The 24,753-nt window shown below is 36.8% G+C and overlaps 1 protein-coding gene across 5 annotated transcripts in view; it reads right to left on the bottom strand.

Annotated features, from left to right (window-relative positions):
* EML4 (EMAP like 4) overlaps positions 1-24,753 on the bottom strand; it is a 152,809-nt gene that overhangs the window by 44,375 nt on the left and 83,681 nt on the right. For 2 of the 5 annotated variants that reach the window (XM_071577643.1, XM_071577624.1), the window contains exons 3-7: positions 16,199-16,328; positions 10,550-10,723; positions 8,334-8,462; positions 5,269-5,294; positions 4,784-4,816 (exon numbers count right to left, since the gene is read on the bottom strand). In XM_071577643.1, the coding sequence (XP_071433744.1) occupies positions 4,784-4,816; positions 5,269-5,294; positions 8,334-8,462; positions 10,550-10,723; positions 16,199-16,328 (492 nt within the window). The remainder of the gene's footprint in view (positions 1-4,783; positions 4,817-5,268; positions 5,295-8,333; positions 8,463-10,549; positions 10,724-16,198; positions 16,329-24,753) is intronic. The other 3 variants (XM_071577651.1, XM_071577634.1, XM_071577659.1) reach the window with 3 other exon arrangements.

The raw sequence follows: 24,753 nt of genomic DNA on the forward strand, positions 1-24,753 counted from the left end.
CTGCAGGACCACTAACCTGAGGGACAAGGGCTTAGAAGCCTAATTTAAACCAGTGCTAACAGCACAGAGACAAATAACCAAATTCAGCCACCATGCCCAGACCATTACATTTTAAGTTACAGTGGAATTAAAATGTGGCTGCAGGTCTGTCATCTCTCACCCCAAGCTATGATGCTTGCTGAACTTGACAAGGGGACATGCACTGTTGCTATTGGTGCAGCACCAACAAAATAGTTGGAAAAAGCATATGGGACAAGAGACTTGCCTTGATTTGGAATGATTTTACAGCTTGCCTTGAAACTTCTTACCAGATCTTTGGTTATTAATTTTATATATATGTATGGCCAAACTTCACGATCGAAGATTTGGGAAGGGCTCTCCCCCAGGTGGGGTGTGCCCTTCGAGCCTGCACAGCGGATTTTTTAGGTGAGGCACAGCGTGCACAGAACTGGCCCCACCGTTTAAGTCCTGAGGTCCATTTGCCATGGCCAAGCGAGCTCGGACAGTGACAGTGAAGTCCTCAGGACTGTCTACAGCACCCGGTACTAACCGGGGCTGACCCTGCTGAGCACCCGAGATCTGACGGGATTGGATGGCAGGAAGGCATTTAACTGCCCAGTACGGTCTCCACTGAGACTCGAACTCATGACCTTGTGATCCGGAGTCCGGAGTGCTCACCATTACATCACGGGACCGCCCCTAATTTTATATCATTTGATAAGTAAATCATAGTTACTACCTGGGTTTTTCATCTATCAGTTGACATTAAGAATCTATGTATTTGCAGAAGTTACCATTTCCAAAGAAATTACTGAAGTTTTAATATTAAACTCTAGCTTTTAATTAAAAATACTGGACACAAATAAGCTCAATAAAACTAAATTTAAATACTTCCTGCTTAAATAATGAAGTTCTGACTTCATCAAGAACCAATAGTAAAAACTCCCAAATTTTTTTTTTGACAGTATTGATGGTTTTTAATAATATGCACTGTGTCTGAACGAGAATAATGAGATAGACTGAGTCACCATTTGCCCTTAGATACATGAGCACCTTCAAAAAGCATTTGATAAAAAATCTGTGTCTAATGAAAAAACTGATCCAATGTAGTTATTGAATTCTGCACTCTCGGTGGACAGGACACATTGTCAGCAGGGTAAATTTTTTCCTTTGTGTGCTTCATGACTGCTCTGTTCTGTGACTCTAGAACTATAGCACAGTTAAACCAACAGAAGAAATAGGACTGGAAACTAATAAAGCACAATAAAAAAACCCCAAACCACACCAAACCAAATGGAGGAATGCAGTGCATGTTTTTCATTAATTCTTTCACATATGGTTCTTATTGCCATCCAAAAAGTTTAAGTGCCTCTTATTATTTTATAATAAGTGAACAAGTGATTCATATATGAAGCTGCTATCACTGAAAACCAAACTCAAACACAGAATCTCAGTGAAATAAATTATCCTTTATCTTAAAATAATCCAGGCCTTTAACTTCTGGGTATAAAAATGCCTTATGATTAATACTTTAAAAATGTTTCTGCTGAAGTGAAAAGCAAGATGGATTTTATAGGCAATTATAAACACCTGCTGGTAAAGAATTTAAAAGAATAACTTCTTTTAAGGCTGTAGTAAGCACCTGTTCATTTCATCCATATCTTCATTTCATTTTCAGAGAATTTTAATACCTTCTTAGTACTGGATTTTATTGTAAAAAGGTTGGCCTGATTTCCAAAGATAAACAAACAAACTGACCATATCACCTCTGCTTCAGCACATACCCAGATGCATAAAGCTCAGGACTAACTTCAATATGAAGTAGATGCAATTCAACCCAAGTGGGAGAGATAAATCACTGAGGGAACAAAACTGGGTACTGAGAAGGTAACGTGATGAACACTGTAACACACATGGCCCTGACATGGAGCTAAACAGAGGAAAATCAAGTGGTTGCCCACAAGGCAGCTGCAGGTTGTAGCTAGCTCCCTATGCTGCTGCTGCTCCTGGCAGGAGAAGAAAACTGCCCAGGTCTTGTTGATATTTACATGTAACACTCTCTGGCGTACTCTGTATCAAACCAGTCAATTCAGACACTGAAGCTCATCTGAGATTCTCACTTGTTCCTCAAGTCTTTCACTGTAATAGCCTATACAGACTATCAACAGAAATCACAATGAATCTGCATAGACTGACACAAGACAGGTATTATTGCAGTAACTCCTGCTTTTAGAAAAATTAGATTCCAAGAACAAAACATGCAAAATATATATTTATCTATATTCTGTGGTACTGTACAATACCAACAATTTCAAAACAGTTCATTTAATAGCTATATCAAAAAAAGAAAACAAAGTGATTCCAGGTTGTTCAGAGTCACACAAAAGTGTCATCTTTCATCCAATTATCCCATGCAAACACCTTCTGCTAGGATAATTTGCAATTTCACAGTGATTCCAAACTTATTTTATGTGCGTATAAAGACACTGAAGCATTTTAAATGTAGATTAGCTTTGAAGCTTGACAGTTTGTGTACCAGCAGCCTTCCCAAGAGCCTCTTTCACAGAATTTCTAGGTCTGGGAAGCACATTGACATAACTGTTACTGAGAGAGGCGTGTGCCAGGGGCATACACAGTGTTTCACCTACAGCCCAGTTGAAGGAGCAGCTCAGGGGAGCTGCTGCAACTTAATTACACCATGCTAGAGACTGCTCACCTCTAGGGGCAATGGCTGGCAAGCCACAAAGGTGTTAAAGCACTGAAACTTTTCATGCCTTTGGGTTTCAGAATAGGAAGGTCCTGTACAAACACCATGAGCAAAGGCAACCTTCATCTTACCCCATCCTGGACAACACTGTCCCAGCTCCACAGGATTTACCTCCAGAAACCTTATGTTAACTAACTGTGCAACTCTTCAACTTCTTGACCAGCTGGGTCAAGGTGTCACCTGGAAACTGTGGCAACTATTTATGTGGCAACTATCAAATAAAAAACACAATTAAGTCACCTGCCCTGACCAGGACACTGCACTACAGAGAACTGACTACACATTGCTAAGCTCATACTGGAAAGTATGGGTGAGCCCTCTGCAACAGAAACATATGGTTACCTCTGTGGCAGTAAACACAACATACACAGTCTCACACACACACATACATACAGACATATACTCTAAAAGCTGTCAAAAAATACTCTCGCTGGTCCACATTTAAAAATAAATCCAAAAACCTATGAATCCTGCTAATTGCAAGTCCATCGGTGTTAGAGGCAGAATTATGTTTTGCCACTGTATGTGTTTAAAATACAGTAAATGCATTTTCTATGATAAGACTCTCTCCATCTTCCATATATGTGGGTCCTTGTTATCAGCATCATGTTTCTCTTTCATTCCAGTTAGGCTGAGAACAGCCTAAAGCATGACACACTTGGAAGGTGCCCATTCACCACATCCTCTGCATAGTAACACAACAGATAACAGGGTACACACTGAGGTCACTGAAATTATGACTACCAGCATATGAGAAGTTAAGGATGGCCCATTCTTGGCAGAACATATAGAACTGTAGAAGCACATGGTAGGGAAAGAATTACTACTGAAGGTATCTTAGCTACATGCAACTTGGCTTTGTGAAAAGCTGTTTTTAGTAGAAAGGGCATTTTCAATATAAGTTTTATTCAATCCTTGCAAAGCTAAATTGCAGCTGGTTTGGCCACTAGTCATTAGTTTTCCTTTTACAGTAACCACTGCTGCACATATATACTGTTCCACTGTGGGTGTTAAGCAACCTGGCATAAAGAAACATTTCTTCTTTGTTCTTGATGCTTATGCATTCCCTTTCACACATCTTGTTTTTGAAGGATGTTTCAGGAAAGCATCAATTTAGAATATGTTTATACCTGTAATTCCTCTGTGAATTAGAAAAAGATAAAGCAAGTGGATTCAAGTTGATTTTACTTTCATTACAACAATTTGTATATTAACTTTCAAAAAATCTGAACTTTTTTTTCCTTCTTGAAGACAACCAGAAGCAATCAAACTGTGAATAATGTAAACTTACAGCACAGAATCTGAAGACTAGAGATTTGTTAATTAGCCACAAAAAAGCATATGACAGAATCCCTGTACACAGATATGTTGTGTACAGCATGCGCTTGGGTTACATGCTCTAATTTTGAAACTGCATGCTTCAATAGTTTGCAGGACATCAAAGCAGAGTAATTTTGCGACACCAGAAGTGGATTTCTTTTGTTGTCACATCCCACCATGTTTAGATACATGGCTCCTTTTCCTGACTGAATAAGCCAGCAGCAGCAGGTAGCCACAGAATGCAAGATTCATTGGTGCAAAGACACTTCAGAAGAGACTCATTTTTCATTTTAGGAGACTATAAAACCTTCAGTCTCTGTTCTTGTCTAATCAGCGTGTATATGTTGTAATACTGGCAAGACAGAAAGCTGAGATAAAACAAATCTTTTAGTTGGCAGTTCTTAATACTCTGATATCTTAGGCAACAATGCAAGAATTCTATTTGAACGAACATATTCCTCTCTGAGGAAATTATGTATGTTGTAATTTATTTTAGACTATCCCCAAATAATCCCCATATAGATTGCAATGTGCATATGCATATAAATTGCCATGAGAGTTGAAATATTTATGGAAACACTCAAAGTTTTCCAGAGATCATGCAGTGATGCTCTTTGATGGTGAAGAGCCAAATAAAAGATTTGTGAGAGTGCTAAATTAGAAGAAAGCAACCAAAGGGCATAGCTTTATTCTTACCTTGGCTGTTTTTTTCACGAGTTGACATTTTTGCTGGTTATGGGACAGAAATAAAATATCTTAAAACTATTTCTAAAGTCTCGCTCACACCTGCTTGGATGAAGACTGGCACACAGGTCAAAACTTTAGATTTTTGTTTTCATAACCTCTCTCTATGCACATATACACAGAGAAAATACTAAAAAAAGCCCCACTTTTGTTTTACAAAAGCAAATCAGTCCCATGACCCACCCATGAAAACTTTCTGTGCTTCCTAAAGACCCAGTCTGATGAGGCATTTCTCCATAATTTCAAAGATTTATATATGTGTCTGGAGTAACATTTGGCCAAATGAATTCTTGGGAGTTTATTAATGCTTTTTTTACCTCTACATCCCTGTTTCATAAGCATATATCCCAATGTACTCATTTACAGGAAATACTATTCAGTCAAAAGCAGGTTTTTTCAATTTCATCCAGTATGTATAAATAAACGTTTTTATTTACCTTGGCTGATAATGACATCTTTGTGCCTGGGGAAAAATTCAAAATAATATCATTAATAATATGTGAAATACTTATCAAGACAATACTATCTAGTTTTTACACATTAATGCATTTGGCAATGCCATCAGATTCTGTGTACAGTGTAACTGTAGCATAGGATGCTAAATAACTAAACATTTTACCCATATATTATTTTATGCAATTCACAGTATCTTTCAAGTAACTTCAAGTCTTTGGCTGTATATCAAGGGTTTCTTAGAATCAGTCTGATAATAACAAAATGCAAAAACCTTTTAAAAATCAGTAAGGGAGGGCATGTTTCTTGTGCACAGAAAACTCCATTTTGAGAGCATGAACTTGTAATAACCAAATGTTTTAAGCAGCCAAACCTCCTCAGGCCTGCATGCAAAGCATTTAACACCTGTCAAAATAAGCTGTCAGCATAAAACCCCACAAATTGTTCTAGGAATTAATGCTATTGGACACATGGATTAAATGTAAGCAAGTTGCAGTTTCACTTAAAACAGATCCATGCAGCATTACTGGATGTGCAACACAAAGATTTCAACAGAGTAAAGCTAAGATGTCTCTCCTTACCAGAGGCAAAAATTAATTACTCACAAAAACCTCAATATCTTAGTGAAGAGGGAAGAAATAGTAATTTCCAGCATCAGAGCTACTTCTTAATAGAGTGACACTCTTTAGTGGGAGAATGTATTGCATAAAACACCCTCTTGAATTCATTTGAAATTCAGTAGAAAGGTATGAGTGGCATCCAGTATTTTTAGCTGGATGGTGGTCAAATTTTTGTAACAGTGACAAAGGGTCAGGCATATGCACAAGGAAAGTCATGTCTGGCTATTGGTAGACTCACCCTACACCACACTGCCAAATGAGAAGTTTAAAGTAGATTCCCAGTCTTGCCTGAAAAACACTGCTGTGGGAACCCTCTTACTTCTTGTGGCTTTATCAGACTGATTTACAGCTCAGTGCTGGCTTAAAGACTGAGCTTAGTAAACAAAGTTTGTATCATGGTTTGATAGTGCAAAGCATATGTAAAACATTTCTGTCCTGGGGCCCACATTAGGGGCTAAATTATATTCCCTCGCACAAGACTCACATAACTTCAAGCAGATAAGGTCAACGTTTCTTAATTGGGAAAAATAAATGCAAAACAACAGTATGTCCTTTCACAATACCAAGTAGATCTTAAATGTTACACAGAATGTAAGAAACTCGTATTAATTAGTGTTCTTGTATGCAAATAGTGCCTTTATTATAAATGTGAGCATAAGAACAAGCTATACAAAGAGTACAACATCCAGTCTTCAGCTGATGGTCTACAACTGATAATGTTTGAAGTTTTGCGAAATACAGTTAAGATACAACAGCTTCAACTTATGAACAGACAACTCTCTCTAACAATAATTAAAACTAATCTTTCTTTGTTTGCTCTTTTCTTAGATACCTGATTTTTTTCCAACATTAGAGATTGTAAAAAAGCACCATTTAAAGCCTCTAGAAAACACGCAGAATCACAGAAAAATTAAAAAAAACAACCTATTTGACCATGCCTGAACCAATATAAAAATGTCAATAACAGTAAAATTTATTTCTTATTTTCAGAAAATTTGAGGTATATACCACACTGTGAAAGATATTTTAGCAGCATAGTAACAATCCAGAAAAAAAGAAATCAAGACAAAGGGTTTTTTTCATTCCAAAATATTATCCAGCACTACCCTGCTACAATCTAAATTGCCAAAGGGTTTCTAAATTCTAACAGTGAAAACTAATCACAAAAGAAATACTTGTAAAATATGCAATGCATAATCCCCTCACACACAGCACTTCACTGCTCTGCAAAACCCTTCAGGCTAAGCATAAAGCATTTAGTAAATGTGCTGATATCCACACCCAGGATTAATTTGTTTTTGTTCTTCCCATTCCTGGGAAAAAAGGAATGCACTTGCACCACTCTTGACTCTTAAGTATGTATTTGACAGTCTTACATGCAAGTTGAGAAGAGCACTACAGAAAGAATCATAAAAAGACTGCACATTACTCTGAACAGTCTGAAGAGTTTTATTTGTCATAGTGGGAAGGGTATTCAGGTAGTTCTGTCTTGGACCAGTTAACAGCAATTTGAATGAAGATTAATGAGCAGCTCTATCAATCTGCAAACACCACCAAGCTAGAAGAAGCTGCAAGAATGCTGGGGGGATACTGGCAAACAGGAGAGGGCTCAATCAAAAAATCAACACAATTTCAGCAGAATTTTAACAAAGTCAAAAAGAGAAGCTAAGTATGCGAATGCAAAGTGGGAAGCCCAACTGGCAGAGAGTACTGAGGACAAGAGTGGGTCACAATAGGGGTCAACAATGAGGAGTTACAGCAAAGAGCAAATTCTTGACCCTGTGCTGACAGGAGCAAGCAGAATAACTACTCTGTGCTATTCATCCCCAGTGAGGCCTTCCCTAGAGACCACAAACTGAGAAACCCTGTTGCTGAGGAAGAGGATGAGAGGATTGATAGGCTACAGAACATTACCTACTGGAGATGACAGTGAAAAGAAGATGCCTGCATGTTATCTAGAAGCTGCTAAACAGTCAAGTGCAGAGACCTACCTGAAATCATAAAAGTATATTCCTACTATTGCAGTCTACTTTAGAAACACACATATTATTTGAAATCCAGTAAACTGACTTCAAGGAAATAAACTTGCACTTTCAAATCAGCTTTAATTAGGGAAAAATAAAGGTTGGAAACTTTGCAACAGTGGCATTAAGTTCTAAATCTTAAATCATTGTATATAATTCTGCTAATCCAAATGGGCAACGTTAAAATATATTTAAACAAAAATCCTGTATTCACATTTTGTAATAGTTTTAAGATTCCACAGGCACCTGGAGCATCACATTGGCAGGTTATGTAAGTAACTACTCATGGTAAAAACAAAGATGCAAATGGTCCTAGCATAAACACAAATAAGTTCACTAGAATTAAGTGATTTCATAATATTTTTGACTCTGAAGTTTGTTTTTATGTACCAAATCAATACATACTTGTCTGCATTCTTTGCCACTTTCGATATTAATTTAGATGTTGATGGTATTCTCATCAGCTTGTTACGACCATCATCTGAACTCTCCCAAGCACTGTGAGGCTTTTCAGCAGCATAGGATTTCTTTATGCTAGAAAAAAACAAAAAAAATATTTTAAATGACAAGACAGTAACATAACAATAACTGGAACTCATACGCAACGGACAGCAAGCAGCAGGAGACAAAAGCAGAGCTAGGTCTTCCTTCAAGCTGAAGCATGAAACAGGAAAAAAAGGTTAGTCAAAAAGTTCTAACTGGATGAATGAAAACAATTCAGCAAGACAGTTGCCACATGATTTAATTATTCCTTTGCATTTCCAAATGCTTATGCATAAAGACTTGAACAAAATAACTCTCTTCATTACTACATTGCTAACAAATTGCAATATCAGAAAAAATAGGCTAAAAATATTAGCCTTAAAGAATAAACCATATTAAAAAATCAATTAAGTAGATAACAAAGAAAAGTAATTTTTTCCCCCAATTAACTGTTCACCAGCTTTAGTTCTGAGGCAGAACAGTTCTATCAGATTACAGTTTCATATGGCTGCTTTGCAGTTAGCACATACTAAAACACATTAATGGCTTTAATCTTTTTGAAACAGATGTCTGCAAAACTTTTTGGGTGAATAAGACATGCTAGGTTTGGCCTAATACTGCAGACAATCAAATCCATGAATTCCCACATAATTCTTCAGCAACCATATTGTAGTCAATTTACACTAATGGGAACCAGCAAGTTATACAGTCACTAATTCATTGATTTCACACACATCTTAATCATGGAATACATGTTCAAAGAGATCTAACTCAAATTATTTTTCAACCAGCTGATTTAGAGTTTGCACTTGTCCTGCTAATAGTATCATACTTCATCCCGTCAGAAATGCTTTTTGCAGGATTAAGTCCTGAAATGCAACCTTAGAAATGGCAAGCTCTTTCCACAGCACCTCAAGAGGCTCAAACGTCCTGCGACAAACAAGTTAATCAATCAAGTTAAACCATTATGACACTAAAAAAGGCATTTCTTTTTTCCCCACACTGCAAAAGATTAGTAAGCAAGACTTCAGACATCTTTACAGTGAGATACCAGGCAAGAGAACAACAGGCCACAAGTTCAGCTTCAGACAACTTACAGGTTTGTGCAAGACACGGAGACAGAGCCTTTATGGAGTGTTATAACATGCATCAGTCAAGTGAAAGTTTAAATATTTATTAGAGCTGTGAATTCAAGCAATGCAAGACAACAATCTTGTGAATTACAGTAAATTTCAGAAGAATAAATTTCATTTTCATTTTGTCTTGGTCTCCCATAGGCCAAAAAGTAAAAGAAAATTTCACACCTTCCCAAACAGTAAGGTGACAATGAATTAAAAAACAAAACAAAACAAAAACCATACCAAGTGATCTGCACAGTTTTGAAACTCAGAAGATACCACCCAAATCTTAAAATCCATTTTCTTCAATTCAAAAAGTCATCTAAAATCCCCAAAACACTTTTTTTTCCCCTGTGTCTATTTCTCACTAAAATAAGTGGGTACTTAGAGGCAATAAATTTCTGCATTTAGTCAAGTCAAGCAGTTTTATGATCTGGGTGTAAAATCAGAACTTCACTCATAGAAAGAATCAGAATAAAAGTGAATCATCCTGCACCACAGCAGGAATTTGTAAAGAGTAACAAATAATAATAAAAAAAAACAACAGAAAAAACAAACTGCAGTCACTTTGTAGAGTATTTATAGAATAAAAATTCTTGACGGAAAGGTTGCAATGATACTAGTATTTAAAAAATACTATTATGAGATGTAGTAAATGGCCATGTGCAAAATACACTCCTACAATTAAGCTATGTCAGACAAAGTCATGAAGTGTATTTTGAGAAGGATCGACTCATCATTAAATATTTTAGAATAATGGCTGATTAGAAGTAATCTACCATATTAGGATTTCAACCAGAGAAGAAAAAATCTTTACAATCTTAAAAATGTCCTTGACGAAAAAAAATGCAATTTTTGTACTTTCTCTGCTGCAATGCATATTGCATCTTGTGTAGCAGAAAAAATATCAAACACGAGTGTGATCATGAGATTAAAACTATTTCACATGACTTGTTGTCAAATATGAACTCAGTATCATTACAATAATTTTCTAGTTCTGTACTGTGGTACTGTGAAAACCTTTTAGCTGGAGCAGAACTCTTGCTTTCTTGAGTTTGTCTGTGTGTTTGGAGAGTCTGTGAGGAGGGCTGGGGAGAAGGTGATGCTTGAGTATGTGGACTTTGATCATTAGAATGAGACTCCTCTTTTTTTTCTTTCTGTCCTGGAGGTTTTTCCTTCTTTTTTTCTGTACCGCTGTAAAATAGAGTGTAACATAAGGGGGGGAAAAAAAAGGAGAACAAGCAAATAAATTAAAATGGTGGGAGAAAATGTCCTCTGTTAAAAGATGGGAGAAGCAATGTAGCAGCTTACTATAAATAATCACAGAAAGAACACTTCAATTATTTACTCATCACTCTCTTCAGGTTAGCATTTTGCTGAAATGAGATTTATTCATAAGCTCCAAAAATAAAAAACAGTCAGGGAGGCATGGAAGATCATTTACTTATTCTTACTGTGCAGTTGTACTGCACTTACTCTGATTTTAAAATGACCATAACTTAGATTTGAGCATGTCCTCTTGTCCATGGGCGCTCCTACAGCATTCATAGCTGATGCAAGTTGATTCACCACAAGTCTGCCACCCCTCAGAAAAAACTCACCCTCTGGTTCAGTTCACTGACTGCCTTACCTTGCTGCCAGCCAAGACTCAGCACAAGTGAAAGCCAGGACTGTCTCTTGTGCTATCTCTGATTAGCTTTAGGCCACCATGAAATTACACTTCTCGTTCTGTATTTCTGGACATGAGTCCATAAACTGCTTATCTTTGAGCTGCCACCAAAATTCTGAAGTGCTGTTTCTCGTCCCTGGGCTGTCCTTTCCTGCATCAGAGTTCAAAGGAAATCACCCCTGAAAGCTCATGACTGTTTAGATTTGTAGTTAACTAACATCAGACTTGCCACTTCTTCGGTGTCTTCAGTCAATGACAGCTAAAAACACAACTTTATTTTCATGGTGCTGTATTTATTAGGTTAATATTTGAAACAGATTTAAAAATTTAAATATGTGTCATTAGGAACCTTAAATCTATTAAGAATCAAACCAAACATTAACTAAGTCAACAGAAAGATTAATTCTGAAACAGAAAGATTACCTTCTATAAGGTAACATGCTTTTTAATATACTAAATCATTCAAACAATAATACCAGGACCTGAAAGAGAAGAGTACTCTTTAATAGACACCCTATTTATTTTAAGATAAAAAAATTAAATCTTCCAAGACAGATTACTTAGTGAACAAAAACACCAAGCTACAAACACCAGCTAAACAGGAAAAAGAAAAATTTTCCTCTTAGGGTCAAAGTAGCCTGCAAAGTAAAAAATATACAATATCTTTCTGAACAGGAGAAGCCAGATTTCTGTTCCCTCACACCAATTTTCCCCTCAAAGCTTTGCATGATCTTAATTCATAGTGTTTCCACTTACCGGTTCCCAAAAAACAATGAAAAGAGTAAGACAGCATTCAAAATAAATTAATAAAAATGGGGCCCCAATTTAACATATAATAAATAAGATTCTCTTTTAGCTTCTTTTGTTATTTCAATGGAAGTGTGCCGTCTACCACCAAGGCAAAGCCCCCAACACTTACATCAGTTCAACTTTTCCAACTGCTTTCAGAGAAGCAAAGCATTAAAAAACAGGTCAAAACATGAATAATAATATAAAACTCAAAATACATTTTAAGAATCACTCAGGATTTCTACTGTGAACCATATTAGCTAATTTAAGATGTTGATATAATCCACCAGAGTTACATTTTCTTTTCAAAAAAAAAGATGAAAACAACAAAGAGCTTTCACATTTTTTGAGGGCATAAAAGAGATCACAGAGAACAAAGCTTGAAGAACTTTGGGGTTTTGTTTAATAATTTATAGCCCAAAGTCCTTAATTAACTAGAAGCATAAAAAAATTATTACTTTTTAATCAGAAGGCTTAGCTTGCATTTTTGGATGTAAAGCACACTATACTTACTCTTTTTGCAGTCTGTTGCAAGAAATGCAGAATAATGAAATAAATTCTTGGAATCTCTAGTCACTAAAGAAAACAAATCTCTCTATTCCTATGAGAAGTACACCCACAGACCTCTGCACTCACAATCTCATAAATGTGGGACTTCTCCTGTTATATTTTTTTAACAAAATAGTATTTCAGGAAGACATGTTTCCAATTTACCTTTTCCCTCTACTTGAGGATATTAAAATACAGTCAGATAATCATAAAAGACTTAAGGGAAGCAGGAAGAGAGAGAACACATTAACATAATGACCTCCATAAGTCCACCTTGCATTGCTATAAAGAATGTTCCTGCTTGGTCAGAACAATGGCTCACCTGGCATCTGATGGTAGCATAACAGAATGCTCCAATGAGGTCATTATCTGTAGACCCTTTTACTATACTTTTTGTAACATCTGTTTACAAGGAGACATTAGCAATCCCTAAATTAACCTCTACATCCTCTACATGCAAGCTCAGGTGAATGCCACCTGCTGACAGCCCCATATCATCTAATTTATCAATTCAGTCTCGTATTTTCTGTGTTCTTACTCATTTAGCTCATCTGATCCGTCTCCCAGAAACCACAGGTTCAGTGTGGGAATCTCTTCACTGAGCTTGTCTGCTGTGGACTAACCATTTCATATCTTTGCCATTAGGTTCACTCCTTAACTTCATTGCTGGGCCACAAGAATTGCTGGAGCACTCTGGTTTTGCTGGGTTGCAGCACAAGGTACACCTTGGATTTCAATTAAGTGCTTTTATCTATCACAGGTTAAGTGGGCTTCCTTTTTTGACCGACATTGTAATTTGGAAGAAAATCATGTAGATATGTGGCAGTCTGAGTAGTGAATATCTTTGTTCTGAATTCATTTGGTTAACTCACTTCTGCTAAAATCTTCAGCTTAATTGTATTATGACTGGCTATTACAGAGTGGCTCTCATACTAATACTTCTTCAACTAGGTCTTGTGCAACAAATGAAACCAAATCACACCCAGCACCTTGTGGGTTTCTAGAAACTAACTGTTCTGGGAAGCAGTCACTTAATGCATACAAAAATTCTTTCCAAAACCCAAAGTAATGAGGCATTTCTTCAGTCTATATCGGAGCAGTTGAGAGCTATTACTCTCTGTCCTAATTTTGCAGCTTCTTTAATTTCACTTAGTGCAATGTTTCACCCTCTGGACCACAACACACTGGCAGCTACTGCGGAGTGTAGTCACTCTGAAACACAAAGACAATTCTTACCAGAAGCTGTTTTCAGAAGAATGTTTAGTCCTAAGCAAAATGATCAAACAGGTCTCTGACAGTCATTATTTGGTTGATTTTTATTTGTTTACTTGTACAAAACACAAATCTGTTTCCATTCCAGACAAAAGGGCTGAAATTTTCTCAACACGTAATAATGCCAAGGTCATGGGTTCAATCCCCTGTATCCACTGACTTAAGAGTTGGACTTGATCCTTGTAGGTCCCTTCCAACTCAGAATAGTCTGTGATTCTGTGACTTCCTCTCTTTCAGTGGGACATCATCTACCTGGTGTTCACAGAACATTCCTGGGCTCTGGTCTTAGAGATAGCTGATATTTTAGCACGCCATTGTTGAAATGAGAAATGCTGCTGCTGTGGAGCTACTCAGTCATCCCATCATCTCTATGATCTCAGTGTTCAGGTTGGTAGAACAAGATTAAATAGTCCAGGAAATTAAACTACTCATTCATAGTAGAAATTCTCATATATGACAGCTCTACAGAGCCACACAAAACACAGACACTAAACTTCAACAGCAGTAACAGTTTGGACACAAATAGGTCTTCTGTTATGTTGACTAGATGTATGTCTACATATAGTTCGACTGTGAAAACCCCTAGGCAGGCTATGGGGTCTGTTTAGAATCTAAAGGTTAATTCTGTATCTACAGATGACCATGTCCACTTGCTGCACCAATTCAAGCTTTAGCTTGGAGAAAGGCTGAGGTGAAGCATCCTCTGGCCTCCCCCCTTATCACCACCACAAGTGTTAGAAACAGACACAGTTACCCTGAGTTTGTAAGATGGGACTACTATTAACATTCACTTATGTTTCCTTTCTTGAGCTGGTAATTTTACAAAAAGTTTGTGTTCTTCTAATTACCAAACAAATTTAACGAATAAAGACATGGGAGTGAAAGGAACTCCTGGAAAGATAACTAAAGAGCCTTCCTAGGCCTTTCTAAAACATGTCTTGAAGAAGGGAGCCATATATCTTCAGTTACCCTGAAAGCACCAAAACTGCTCCTTGACAGTTATTTGGGGACCCAGGGAGAACTGGCCTCTGCATATTAAGGTTTTCCTCTTTTGGCCTATCCAGGTCTCCTTTTAAAGACCGTAACTCAGATGAAAGGGATGCCAGCAACTCCACTCTGCTCTTCTTATGCAGTCAAGTGTTGAGCAGCCAATGAATCAAGAAGATGATTCAGCACAAATGCAAGCTGAACACCACGGGAACTGGACTGGCTCTCATCAAAGTGCCAAAAGCCACAGGGGTAAGATTAATGGAAAAGTGCTAACTAAGAAATACCTTCTTGCAGGAATGTCTTATGTCCCTGTGCCTGTCATGTTAGCAGATAGAGACATACACTGATCACTGTCTAATTTACTGCTGAAAAGTAAACATAAGAATTCAATAAAACTAAATATATGCAATGCTACACAATGGAGAAGAGCGAAGAGTGGGGCATTACCCTTGCTTTCCAAGTTCCAAATGGCACTAAAGCTTTTTCTAGTTTGTTCTCATACAGTTTATATTTGCATGCAGCATTTTTATTCCCTGAAGTATATCATTTCCCTGTCTTGTTGTACAGCACAGTATTTACATCCACCCTAGAAGATAAACCAGCCCCTGGAGTTACCAGAGTACTTTACAGAGGCCAAGAATTTGTTCACATAACTTACCACAGTTACACATCAGAGTATTCTCTGCCCCGTGGCTATATCTGGCAGCCTGTTCTTCACAACAAATAGGAACAGGTACAAAATCTACTGTTCAAGAAGCCATGCAATCACGGTCTAACAGACCCACAGAAAAACACAGTTAAGCAAACACTTTGTTTACCATATGAAGCTGAAAGTATTACATGGAGGAAAACCACTATTGTTTGTTTCTTAGCTAGTTTAACAAATTACTCAAGCAATGTTATTTCTACATATTTGAGATCTGATATAGATATTCTTCATACACACCAAGTAACCATATTTTGGGTTAGGATAAAATGTAAACTTTTATCCTAAACAATTCACTAGTGTTTCATAGCTATTTTGCTATTGCCTACTATTTACACTCTAGAAAATGAAGTCAGTTTTGTTCTTTAATTTCCTTGAGAAGAAAAAAAGAAAGCTGCATACGAATACCAGAAGGAAAACAATCCCATTTGTACTGGAAATATGTTTGCATAATCCCCTAGTGAGAATTCATTGTGGATGCTACACACTACAGAAATACTCTCCATTTATGAATTCTCTTTAGAATTCTGCTGTAAGCAGCCCAACAACATGGTACATCTCCAAAGTGTGTACGTGCTTTAGTAGGCTTCAGGTAGCTCTGCTGAGTGTTGTACAGAGGCAAAAATCAAACTCTTGGTCCATTTGATTTGCAGTTTAATATATAAAAATTTCAATTCTAGTAACAATTTTGTACCTTTTTGCAGCAGATGAAAGAGTTTCTTTTTTGGCAACAGAAACAGATGAACTGTGGCCTGTTTTCCTGCTTCCTGTACTTCCATTAGTTATACATGACATCGAGATAGCTTCTCGGAGGCTTGGCTGACCTAGAAAAAAGTAATATTGAAGAATACAAGGTTTTAGAGTTGCATCCAAAGGTCTGTCCGAAAAACAAAAAGCTCTCAGTCCCTGGATCACACAGCAGCACCATGAGCACTCAGGACAACCATCCAATGACATACACTCATGAAAGCCTTAACCTAGGCAGCTGGACCAAGAAGATCCCTGAGAGGGGTCAGCTTCTCTACTGCCATATACTGCCATGAAATATCTATTAAGATATTTAAGGACTGGGATTCTAAGGATTTTAAAAAAAATCAAGATTTTCAGGGTTTTTTTCAGCTGCCCCTTCCATCTTAAAATACATTTCAGTATACCCACTATGGTATAGCTATTAAGTTTCTGATATTGCTCACTCTGCAGAACATCTGACACATCCAGTGAACACTACAGACTCTCTCCAGGGATGAATCAAGAGTGTATATGCGAAGAAGGCTGTTGTCTGTCAGATGCCCACTTCACTCATTGCAGAAATTTAAAACTATGCAGTGAATGTGGGAGGGGATTGCAAGGAAGACAAGGGGGAGCAAAGGCTCTTCTATTTTCAGAGCTGAACACTAGACTGGCAATTAACTCCCAGACCTGCCTCTGCCACAGCATGCCAGTGAAATACAAGGGATTTTACTGGAACCTGATGTTTTGTCCTTTCCTACTTTGTGTCTCTCCCTTTTTGTGTGCTTGCCTTATTTCCACAGTCCTCCTCCCAAGCACTAAACTCCTACTTTTTCTCTCTGAACTCCTGCTTTTTCTCTCTGAAGCAGTACATGCCGTGAAAAAAATCCCAGGGCTGACCTCACATTAAACATCCAAAAATCAGTGATCACTTTTGAGCTCATCTCTCTGTCACATCCCCATTTCACAAACAGCAAGTTGTTATTGCATCGCATGGGGTGATGATAACCAGTCACTTTGACTTCAGCAACAAGCATAAAGGACACAGTCGACAGAAAAGTAACCGGTCTGTGTTCATGGCAGGCTTGGAATAGTGTGAGATGGATAAGGTATGAGGCCACACATGGAAGATAAAAGTGAGGAGTAAAAAAGCAATTTGGGAGAATCAACAGCTCTATGTACAGAGGACAAACTCACACAGATGCCTCATTTGAACAATACCAGCATTTGGTCCATTTGTCACATCACAGCTCTATCAGGCAGGTTGAGAGGTAAATTAATTCCTATTTTAAGCAAGCACTTCATATACAAGAGATATCCACAAAGGGAATATCAGATTTCAGAACTATTTGGATGAAGGCAGAAATAGGCTGACTTGCACTAAACATATAGTGCTTCAAATGCACCAGGGATCATGAAATTCAGATCAGGAAAACAAAAAGGAGCATGCAGAATATCCCAGGCAGAAACGAGAAAAAGGGAAATCTGAAGAAAGTAAAGCCTCACAACCAGAAACACTTCAATGATTATTTTCTTCCTAAATTCTGTATAAATCAGTTTGGTGTGATTCCTTCCAACCAGTACATTATAGAGATTGCTTTATTTGCAACATAAACATTTGGAATATGGATTTTATTTTAGAAGTTAACATATTGTACAAACCCTCTAAAGCTCAAGAGATTTTTACCCTGTGTAACTCAAATACAAAAACAAAAGCCCATGAGCTTAAAAAGCACTTTTACTATTAGAAGTCTATAAATCAGGATCTTTTATTTTCAGCGACAAAGTAAATCATCTTCTTTGTGGAGATGCATAATATCAAGGCCTTTGATTCACTCTTGAACTGCATATGACCTTAACATCTCCATCTGCTCATTGTAATAGATTAATGCCTCTCCAACCAGCACTAGCATGGCTTTCCAGACACGTGAATCGGGAGATAGAACAGCGGTAATTCCCCGTACGGCGGGGAAAGCATTCAGTGGAAAGTGTAAAGAACAACAGTGCTACAGACAGGGCACAGGAGCTCAATACGGTGGGCAATACAAGGTCAGTTTTATCAAACAAGGAGCACATAGCCATTTTGTTTACTTAGGACATCTAGAATAATTCCCACCAATAGGTATGAAAGTGTTAGTTCCCGGTTATGTGCAAGGACAAAATTGATTAGAAATAAAACTCACTATCAGTGTAGTCTCAAGTACTCATGACAGGAATGGTCATTGCTCCATGCAATGATGAAACAATACAATACAATGAATACAATAAAAAAAGAAAACCAGACAGCAGGTTTGGGATTACTTGTTTTTCAGTGCAGTGGATATTGACGGTAGATCTGCAAAGTGCTTCCCAATGCAACAAGTGACATGCAAAAATAACATTTGAGACTGAGATTTTTGAATCAAAGCAAAAACCATTCTTGCAAAATTACTAACAAATAAATATAACTCAGATAAAAACTGCAGTGACCATTTTTTTTCAAGTGTCAAAAATATATCAGGCTTTCTGCAGTGACCATTTTTTTTTAAGTGTTAAAAATACATCAGGCTTTCTTATACTTCAGAAAAAAATCTTGGCCAGTTACAGTGGTGTGGCACATAATGTGCAATAAAATGTAAAAGAAGTGAGAAAACCAACGAAAAAACTCCAACAAACAAACATTTCTGAACACCAGACCCAACACCCCATAGAACCAAGACCCCTTCAGAACTCTCTATATATTGCATTTTAACCAGATATTCAAAAGTGACTTTTAGAATACCTACTTTTAAAGGGGGGGCCAGAGGGGAGGGGGGAATTCAATTTATCATCTGCAATTATACGCAAAGAAAAAGGATTTATATCTTAATCCATGAGAAGGAAGGGTAAATTTAAGCCCTGTGCACATCCCAGGCAATGAAGCAGTAAAGTCTGAATGCCCACAGAGACACACAGTGGGGATCTTCCCAGCTGTGTCACAACTCTGAGGAAGCAGACACTCCAGTCCAAACCACTCAACTCTCTTCATAACTTTTAACCAAGGCATTTCTGCAGTCAAAAGATGTCAAAAATTAACACCACGACAACGTTCTTCACTGCAGATATAGTACTTCATAGTAGTCAAATGACTTTGCTTCATAGACCTGGGAAATAATGAAGCAGCACAGGAGAAGAGAGATTCCAGATCAATACACTAAAACAATTGAGTTCTCCCAGCACTGAGGCTGCACATCTCTGCCAATATCATGTCATCCGTCACCTGCTAGCATAAACAGTCTGAAATTGTTCAGACTGAACAGCACTCAGATTTATCTGCTAGTTTGGAACAAAAGCCAGACATAAACTGAACTTAAAATGAATGCCAGTGTATGGTGACCAGGATTAAAGCCAAATTGTCAGAGATCAAAGTGCTAAAAAATGTCTTTTACGCATAATGGATTCACCTCTGTTCTGATAATTTTCATAGAATAGTATCTGTTGAGTTCAAAAGAAGCATTTCATTAACATCTGTTGAGTATCCAAATGCGTGAATGAAAGATAAGTAGGATTAGAAAAAAACAGACCACAATAAACCAAAAATCTATTTCCAACTCTTTATCAGCCTTGATTAGCTAACTGGGGAAAAAACAGAGCCAAGCTGCAAGAGACAGTGTTAAGTTTTGAAAATGTGTGTCCTGTGATAACATGACAGCTTTTCTCTCCAATCATACTTACAAGCCGAGGATCAGTTAGTAATTCATTTTTTCCCCCCCAATCCCAAAAGTTACATTATTTTAGGTTAAAATGCAGTTTATTGTGTTATTAGTCATGTTTACTGGAACAATTTGCTTAATATATTTGTATTTGCTGATACCCTGACAAGTAAGTTGTCTTTCTTACAAAGGGAAATCAAACCCTTCTTTCTCTTTGGGTAATTTTGATTTAAGGTAGCTAGCTGTAGCTACATTAAAAGAATTTCTCTGGACACTTAATTCAAATGGGTTTAAAAGAAAAAGCTCAACAAATTACACATTATAAAAAATAAAAAGTGGAGGTTTTAAAGCTTTTTTTTTTCCTCTTCATTAAGGCATCCAATACCCAAGTCCTTCAAAAACCTTCAAAAACTTCATTTTCAGCAAAAGTTTACAAAGATTTCTATATTTCAAACATATCACATATCATGGGGGTTTGTGCAAATAAAACTGATTCCTGGAAGGACAGCTAACCAATTCAGTACTCTTACTAAAGAAGTACAGTGTAATTCTCCAGAGAGCCCACAGAGGTGAGCTGCAGAAAAACAGGCAGAAATAGTTCTAGATGCAGAACATAAGATTTTATCTGCACTTCCTTCCTAATATAACAACATCGAGAATAAAATAGAAATTATAACAAATCCTAAACTTATTTCAAGATGTTATAATGAATTTTGTGAAAGCAGCTAACTGTAGTCACTGCTCTGTTTCCAAACTTTCAAAGGATGTCAAGTCCCTCAGTTCATGGAAGATGCTGGCAAAGAAATAAATTGGGAGCTTTAAAAATTGTTTCAATGACAGTACTGTATTCAGAAGGGCAGAGAAGTATTTTCTTCAGCATTTTGCTTTATTCAACTACTTCACTTACATAGTGAGAGTCAAACTTGATTGAGACTTCTTAAGTAGAAAAAATGTTCTCTTCTATCACATTAATAAGTATTGCAGGTCTGGGTCAGACACTGGTCTCAATAACAATGAAAATCAAGAAAAATAATTCAGTCCACTACCTACGGGTTGTACTGCTTCGTATTTAATAATCAAATTTTAAGACAGAATTAAGTTTCAACAAACTGTTTTTCTTACAATAATTATATCTAGCAGAAAAAATGCATATCTTTTTTTTTTAAATGAGGGCCCATTTCACAAATTTTAACTAACAGCAATTAAGCATACATTATTTGTAATTTCCTATTAAATGGAAATGAACTGTCTCAATAGAGGCATGTTTATATGCAACAGTTTGTACAGCTAATGCATAAATATCTTGAGATGCAAGTGAATCTCTCGTAACAGGTAGATACACTAAAATGTTAAGAACAATTAAATACTTATTTTGAGATTTCCTGCAAAACTTTTATAGCTAGGGACTTAACTCATACATTTTTCACTTTAAATGATCCTCCTAGAGATATAAAACTATTTTTTCAGGTGTTAGGGGAGCCATGGCTCTGCTCTTTGGGCAGGCATTTTAAAACATACTACCCATGGAAACCAAAGATTTCTTTGCCCAATTGCTTGTTCAAACCACACAGCCCTTTTCCTTTTCCCTCCCACCTTATTATTTTCCTATTCTTCCCTAGAGGCTCCATCTACTTGCTCAACCAATTGCCAAAGGCGCTAAATCTAAGGGGAGGAAATAAAATTTTAACTATGATAATTTGAAACTATTTGAAATACTCTGGCAAACAGTGACAAAAAAAGATACTCAAGTGTTACAAACAACAAACAGTTTTTATTTGAAAAAGTTAATGGCAATACTGAACTCTTCCAACACTGCAATTCTTAGTTTGAGAAGCATCATGGAGAACAGCAGAGCACCTCTCAGGAAAATCTGCTCACTGTTCTAAAAAAAAGTACACAGATTCACAAAACATACCCAGAACTGTAAGAAGCATATGAAAAAAGAATAAGGATACCTACCACCACAACAGAAAAATAATCCTCTACAATGCTTTGAGTTTCTTCTCCAATAAACAAGAATAAAATTACTAAGTTATAGAAGTTTAAAAAAAACCCCTGAACTTTCTTCTTCACTTCTCTTTCCTAAACTTGGTGTAGCTGGTTAGTGACCCTTAGTTCACTAATGCCCTCTAGATCCAAATTCTTTGAATAAAGGAAAATACACAAATAACATAAAAAATAATAAGCATAACAGAAGAAAAAGAAAACAATAAGAAGATAGGAAAAAATGAGGAAGAAATGTAGAAAAAATAATTTTAATGCAGAAAAAACAGATGGCACTAAAATCAATACCTGGAAAATGTATCAAGATCTCAAGAGTCTCATTATTTGTTATGCAAGCACACAGTCTGCAAACTTCAATTGGACCTTTCCCATGAGTAAAATGATACACATACAAGCTTACCAGGTTAGTTTTGAGACTGTGGATAAGAACTTCTGTCCTACCACTACCATAAGCATTTTCCTATTTATGTTTCTATTTTCCGTTCCTTTAACATTTACTGATTAGACAATATAAATATGTTTTATATAAATTTATTTATATAAATATAAATAAATACACAGCTATTAAAACATCTCTGCTTTTAGGACTCTGGTTTAGGATTCAAAACCCACAAAGCCTAAGTCATCTTATGCTTTCATTAACAAACCTTGCTGCCCACGTGAAGCCAATTTTTGTTAACATAAAACAAAATGACAATGTTATTAAAATAATTGTTGAAATAAGGTAAAAATTATATCTGAAGTGCTTTGTTTACATTAGTGCAATGAGAGAGAATTTGATGAGACACATCATTTCATGCAAGAGAAAGGAGCAGGAAAAGGGAAGCTCAATGAGTTCCTATTATACAAGTCCACTGCACAAAGGAAAAAGTAAAGAAAAAAAAGTAAACAATGCTCACCAACTGCATTTCCAGTACTTAGCTGCTTTTGCAGGTCCCCAAGATCACTACTTTAAGCAAAATAAAATGTCTCTTATTTTGCCAGTCTGAAAACTGTCAATCAATTTCACTTTGTGAGCTGAATTTGCATAGGAGTTATTTGATATCAATTCCTGTCCAAGCAATAGGAAATGTGCCTCCAGAGGCTTAACCTTTGTAAAGCCTTCTCATTATTTCTGAGTCCAGAAAAAGGACATGAACTCTTTGTTTCACTATAGGCAGACATCAGATGTACTTTCTGGTAGGTGGCCACTTTTTCAGGCATAAGCTCGTACTTCAGAGAAATTATTAGTTTGAGATATTTTATTGGTGCCACTGTGTGCCACAAACTTGTCCACACACCCAGAGCCTGAGGGATGAACTCTCCTGTTACACACATTTTGACACCCTGGAAGACTTTAATAGGTTTACCAGGCACCAGCTGCGAGCCAATCTATCTTGCTGGCAGCCACAAGTACCAGACTGCTTTATGCATTTCTTTTCTTCAGTGTCCAGGTAATCTTTGGGTTTGGAACTTTTCGTGAATGTTAACAGCATCAATCATGCATCAACAGCAGAGGCATGTGGCAACAAGAGCACAGAGCTGCCAAAAGCAAAGAATTTCCCACCAAAGAAATTCTTCTTACCAAGCCATCTATTAAAAAAGAAAAGAAACAAAGAAAGAAAGGAAAAAAAATCCCAGAAACACACCTCCACACTATGATCCCTGTAAACTGCTGGGGATCTGATCCCTAACCAAGCCCCTACACATTTCCAATCCTCAACACTGCTTTCAGACCTCGTAAATTCTCCTTTGTGTAGTTATTCTTAGCTGTGTGCAGAGCTACCGTGTGAAGTACTATCACAGCCTTTTTATTTTGAAAATATTATCTCTATTTATAATAACTTTGCATTGAGAAGTCACATGCAAACACTCACAGCCTGCTTTTCACTGCAAAATACAGACAAGTGCTAATCCTGTTGCAATCCCTACTTAGAAGTATTTTCCTTATACAGTATCTCCACTTCATACTTTACTAGGAGGCACTACAGTGGCTAAAAACTCTTGCCCTTTATCTTATCTTCTACAGTTCACAAATCCCTGTATGAAGAGTAACTTGCTTCTGAGACAGGGCTGGACACACAAAATCATAGGTAGCAACCTCCTGACTGATAGCCCGTGAATTAGAAATAAAAATCTCCCCATGCCCACATGAATTTTTTCACTGAAGACTAGACTAAGCTCAAAAGAAACACATGGCACAAATGTAGGAAGAAAAAGAAAAACTAAGATTTGAAGCATAATGCAAAAACATTATCTTCAGCTACTGTTACAATCTGTCAATCTAAAATAAAGGAGGAAGAAAATTAAGGACATAATTAGATCACCAGATGTGCAATGCAGACAAACTAGACAAAGGATGAAGAGATTGCTTTTTGCACTAAGTTGAGCCATCAACTTCAGAATAGGAAAAAGCAGTGAAAAAGTGATCAGGATTTGTCCATTTCAGTATGATTCACAGTCTGTTCACAACATTTATTTTTAGCCTGTGAAAAATCTCTCTTCAAAGACACTACTGAGGTGGTAACAGAAAAAAAAAAAGGAGTGATTTTAGAAAACTCATTTCAGCAAAAAGTAGGGAAAACTCCTTCAAACCAGGTTAGTTATTGCCTCATACTCAGATTAAAACTCCCTTGGTTTGAAGGAAAGATTCAAGATGGTTTTTCTGGTACTACGATAAATTCGGTTTGTTTTAAACTGAAATTAAACACATCTCTCCCTCAATATATTCAGAAATCTATAGACACGTCTACACTCTTTACTCATTATTTACATCAGTATGTATTTAAGGGCTGCCGTAAAGAAAAATACTTCAGTGATTGAAAGCTTCAGCATTTCTTTTTTAAGAAAACCTACCTATAATATT

The sequence above is a fragment of the Pithys albifrons genome, chromosome 2 (assembly GCF_047495875.1).
Source record: "Pithys albifrons albifrons isolate INPA30051 chromosome 2, PitAlb_v1, whole genome shotgun sequence".
NCBI lineage: Eukaryota > Metazoa > Chordata > Aves > Passeriformes > Thamnophilidae > Pithys > Pithys albifrons.